Source organism: Penaeus vannamei, chromosome 15 (genome assembly GCF_042767895.1).
Source record: "Penaeus vannamei isolate JL-2024 chromosome 15, ASM4276789v1, whole genome shotgun sequence".
Lineage (NCBI taxonomy): Eukaryota > Metazoa > Arthropoda > Malacostraca > Decapoda > Penaeidae > Penaeus > Penaeus vannamei.
Window position 1 is genome coordinate 25,063,769 of NC_091563.1, and position 5,000 is coordinate 25,068,768.

General features: G+C 38.4%; 1 protein-coding gene across 1 annotated transcript in view; it reads right to left on the reverse strand.

Moving 5' to 3' along the window:
- The window catches only part of LOC113829602 (uncharacterized), a 36,391-nt gene that overhangs the window by 20,720 nt on the left and 10,671 nt on the right, over positions 1 to 5,000 (reverse strand). The window contains exons 4-7 of the mRNA XM_070130547.1: positions 4,690 to 4,780; positions 2,953 to 3,115; positions 2,107 to 2,209; positions 1,061 to 1,173 (exon numbers count right to left, since the gene is read on the reverse strand). Coding sequence (XP_069986648.1) covers positions 1,061 to 1,173; positions 2,107 to 2,209; positions 2,953 to 3,115; positions 4,690 to 4,780 — 470 coding nt within the window. The remainder of the gene's footprint in view (positions 1 to 1,060; positions 1,174 to 2,106; positions 2,210 to 2,952; positions 3,116 to 4,689; positions 4,781 to 5,000) is intronic.

Sequence of the window (5,000 nt, forward strand, 5' to 3'; positions counted from 1 at the left end):
CTATTTTTCTTATCATCATAATCATTATTACTAGAATTATTAGCCAAAGTATCTTTATACAGGTAGACCCGCCCAATTTTAATAAAAATCCTAGTTTTTTCAAGCTAAGCCCCACATCAACTTTATTTATTGTGGATATTAGATATTCTTTCTTTATTTATTCCTTGATTTCTTTTCCAATAGGCGTTTTTTTCTTCTTCTTTTTTTAACTGATATTACTGAACAATTTCAAAGAAAATGTACAAATAACGCTTGCTATAAAGTATCATGTGATCAAAAAGTGGGCGGAGCTAATGACATCACGTTTAGCTAATGAAGGTGCACCTTTCGATATCAGATATAGCGATACATAATTATTTGTATAATTTACTCCATATTGTTAAACTGACCAGGAACAGAACTAAAATTCCCCTCTTTTTTCTATGACAAGGAAAGTTCATTGCCATTAACAGCCGTTCGTATGCTGATTGAACAGGCTAAATGGAAGTGGAGCCGCCTGGGTATATGTACCTTGTTATTTTCATTATTGCTATTATTCTTATTCTTATTGTTCTTTTGTTTTCATTATCATTACTATTCTCATTAGCATTGTTATCACTGTTATTATTATCATTTATTATCATTACAATCATTATCATTGCTATTATTATATTACCATCATCATCATTATAATGATCATTATAATTATTATCATTATCATTATTACCATTATCATTATCATTACTATTAATATAATCATCATTAACGTTGGTTTTGTTGTTATTGTCATTACGACTACTACTGCTACTGCTGCACCTATCATCATTATTATGATTATTATGATTGTTATTATTAACATGATTATCATGATTATTATCATCGTTATTGTCATTATCCTCATAGGTATCATTATCATTACTATCATTATAAATATCATTATCATTATTGTTACTATAATTATTATTATCGTTATTATTATTATTACTATTATTACTATTATCATTATATATATATATATATATATATATATATATATATATATATATATATATATATAAATATATATTACACAAGAACTCACGTGAAATCGTCGTGGGTCTCAAGTACTTCCCAAACAGACCGACGCCCACAGTGAACATTCTGAGGTGTGGGCGCCCACGGGTTGTGGGTGTTCCTCTTGCAGAAATGGCCGTCCTGTGGGTTGAGTGGGGGCGGAGGGTGGGTCGGTAAGGGTAGGTGGGTTAGGATCATGATTAGATGGATAGGATTAGTGGATAGATGGACAGACGGGTAGGATTGGGTGGGTAGGATTAGTGGGTAGATGGACAGACGGGTAGGATTGGGTGGTTAGGATTAGTGGGTAGATGGACAGACGGGTAGGATTGGGTGGGTAGGATTAGTGGGTAGATGGACAGACGGGTAGGATTGGGTGGTTAGGATTAGTGGATAGATGGACAGACGGGTAGGATTGGGTGGGTAGGATTAGGTTAGCAGATGTTTGGTGTTTAGATAGGTAGGGTTAGGTGGGTGGATGGGCAGGGGTCGGTTAGTGGGTGGATGAGCGGGTGGGTAAGGGTAGGTGGGCAGATGGATAGGTAAGTAGTTAGGTAGGTAAGCGTTGGTAGATGGATTAGGCGGGGGGGGCGTGTTGGCGAGGGGGTAGGGGAGGGAAGGGAAAGAGGGGAGGGGGGGGGGAGAAGGCGGTGTTCGTTAGAGTTCGATGCTCAATTTGTTGTTGTTGTTGTTGTTGCTATTGTTCCTTGCATTTGTGTGCATATGGGGGGGGGGGGTGTTCGAGGGTATGTGTGCGAAATACTTTGTGTGTATTTTTCTTTTTTTCAATCTCGTCTCTGTATTTGTGTATGTGTGCGCAAAAATTTGTGCTTGTATTTGTGCAAGTATGTGTGCATGTGTGAAAAGGTGCGTTTGTGTGCAAAGGTCGTTATCTGAGCTAGCTATTATAAATGATTACACAAAGTACTGTACACGTGAACAACTAAATAGATGAACAAATGAAATAAACTAAAACACCGATAAATCTTGGGGAAAGAATCCACCAATTCCTCATGCATAACTAAACGCACATGGAAAAAATACATAAAACACACATTTCAAAATTCTACTCACGGACAGATGAGTCAGATACATAAGCGAGCCATTGGTCGAGGAGCCGCTGGGCAGGAAGTAGCAGGCGGGGGACGCGGCGCCCGGGTCACACGCCTCGCCCTTCCTGCAACGAGAGAGGCAGTCGCGGAGTTGCGGTGGGCGAAAGGTCGTCGTTTTTGCACGGTATGCGTTGCGCCAATTTTGGTTGAAATGGGTAGACGAATGTAGGAATTGATTACAAGAATGGAATTATTGTGCTAATGTTGTTCTGTGTATTGTGCATTTTGTCAGATTTAGTTGAATTACAACAATGGGCAGGTTCATAACTATTAGATTATATTTTCAAAAAGAAAGAAAAAAAAAATGGCGATGTAGGTCACAGCTGAATAGAACGTAGAACATATCAATGAGGCCACAGCATCTAGACTGGACCACATTTTAAGAAAGAATTGGAATTATTGGCATTATTTTTCAAAGAAGACTAACTGTACGAACTGTACAAAGATTCCTAAAGGTAATTGATGCATGTAATTATGGAATGATCAATTGGAATGCGAGATTAAGATAAACACAAGGAAAATATTTAAACCAACGCATTACATACAAGACACAGAAGTGTACATAAAGATAAAAAGACATAAAGACACACACAAACGAAACCACAAAAGGCATATATTGACATAAAAACCTAGAAAGACACAATAAAGGCACGAAAAACAGTCAAAGCCACGGAAAAACGCAAAGTTATTGAAAGACACTAACAGTCAAATACGCATAAGGATCCAAAGGAGCATAAAACACACACACAAAAAAAAAGACCAAAAGGCACACAAATCTACGTAGAGCACACATCCGGTCATGCATTACTCAGTCTCAAATTTTCCTTCCAGATCTCCGGCAAAACAGCTTGTCGGGAGCTCGTCCTGTCCTCCCCGCGAGTAGTGGACGGGGAAGACGCCGTCCCCGGGGAACCCGTGCTCCTCCATGACTCCCCAGCGGAAGTGCGCCCACTCGTGCGCCATCACGGCCCCTGCGGGCGTCGGGAGGCTTCGTTAGTCGGGGCATGGATGAAGTAATATGAGTTAAAAAACACACACACACATTTACATTTACATACATACACACATACATATATATACATAAATATATATATATATATATATATATATATATATGTGTGTGTGTGTGTGTGTGTGTGTGTGTGTGTGTGTGTGTGTGTGTGTGTGTGTGCAAGTATATATACATGCACATATATATATGTATATATATACATATATAGATGAATGCATATATACATACATACATACATATATATGTGTATATGTGTGTGTGTACGTGTGTGTGTGTGCAAGTATATATATATATATATATATATATATATATATATATATATATATATATGTACATATAGATACACACACACACACACATACACAAACAAACAACCAAATATCCGATGAAATTGATCTTCACTGCGGTGTCCCTCAAGGAACGGTCCTCGGCCCAGTATTGTTTCTGATAATGGTAAATGAGGACAAAATTCCGCACGTGAAGATCTACAAATATGTGATTACAAGACGCCCTTAAACAAGTGTCAGAGTGGGCTTCATCTAACAAAATGTCTGTCAACACCAATAAATGCACAGAAACAAAATTTAAATTTAACAAATTACCTGACAGTGGTAGTACTCGTAGTATAGGCGAGGAACTCTTAACTCGGGCCAAAGAGGTGAATCTATTGGGAACAGTTATCAGTGACGATTTAAAGTGGTTCGCCAACACCAAGAAACTGATTTCAAAGTGTGGAAGAAGGTTCTTTATGTTAACTAAATTAAAATCTTTTGGTGCTTCCCAAGAAGACCTCCTCCGCATATGGACTTTCCTACGACCAGTCTGTGAATGTGCAGCACCAGTCTGGCATTCGTCCATTACCAACTTTGAAAAAATAACATTGAAAAGACCAGAAAAGAGTATTACGTATCATTCTCGGGTCAAACTACACCACACACACAGATGCGCTAAACCAACTACAGATACCCTCTTTAGAAGACCGGAGAAAATCCTTAACAGAAAAATTCGCACACAACATCTTTCCATCTACGAGGCATCGGCACCTACTTCCCGACTTGCGTCAATCAAGCGACAGCTTCGTGAGGATGTTAACAATAAATTATGTGAACCAAAGTGTCATACATCCAGTTATTATATGTCTACTATTCCCTATTGTATTAGACACTTAAATGATAACTTTGTAAACAATTTTACCCTTGTAACTACAACTTTACTTAATAAACTCTTTATTATTATCATTATTATTACACATACGCACGCACACACACACACAATGATACATGAGCAAAATGTAAACACACACACACATAAACGTACACATGCGAAGATTTTTCTTCTGATGACAAAAATGATTACACTCCGTAATACAAAACGATACAAATGAGAACCTATTTCTTATGTATTTCATTTCACTATAATTACTATTTCTGCCTTTTACATTTCTATTAATTTTACCATCATCGCCACAGTTCCGTCAGGGCTAAATGACCTTTGACGTCTAAAAGTTCCGTTTGTCTGACCGTCACTGTTTACCTTGTGACCCGTAGTTCGCCTCCGCGTAGTCAGCGTCCAGGAGAGTCGTGTGGATAGTGATGTGTCGACCGGGGACTCCGCACTGGCCGGGCTGCGGGCGAAGGGGGGGCATCTTATTCATTTTCGGGAATTCCATTTCTTTTTGCGGTTTTCTTACGTTCAGTTGCACTTCCATGTGTGCCATAGGGGTAGGTGTGTCCGTTTGGAAAGAGGTATGTGTATATACAATGTGCACATTCATACGCACACGTACATTTGCAATAATACACATTTACACACAGAATAATATACATACTCAAGTACAGTACGTA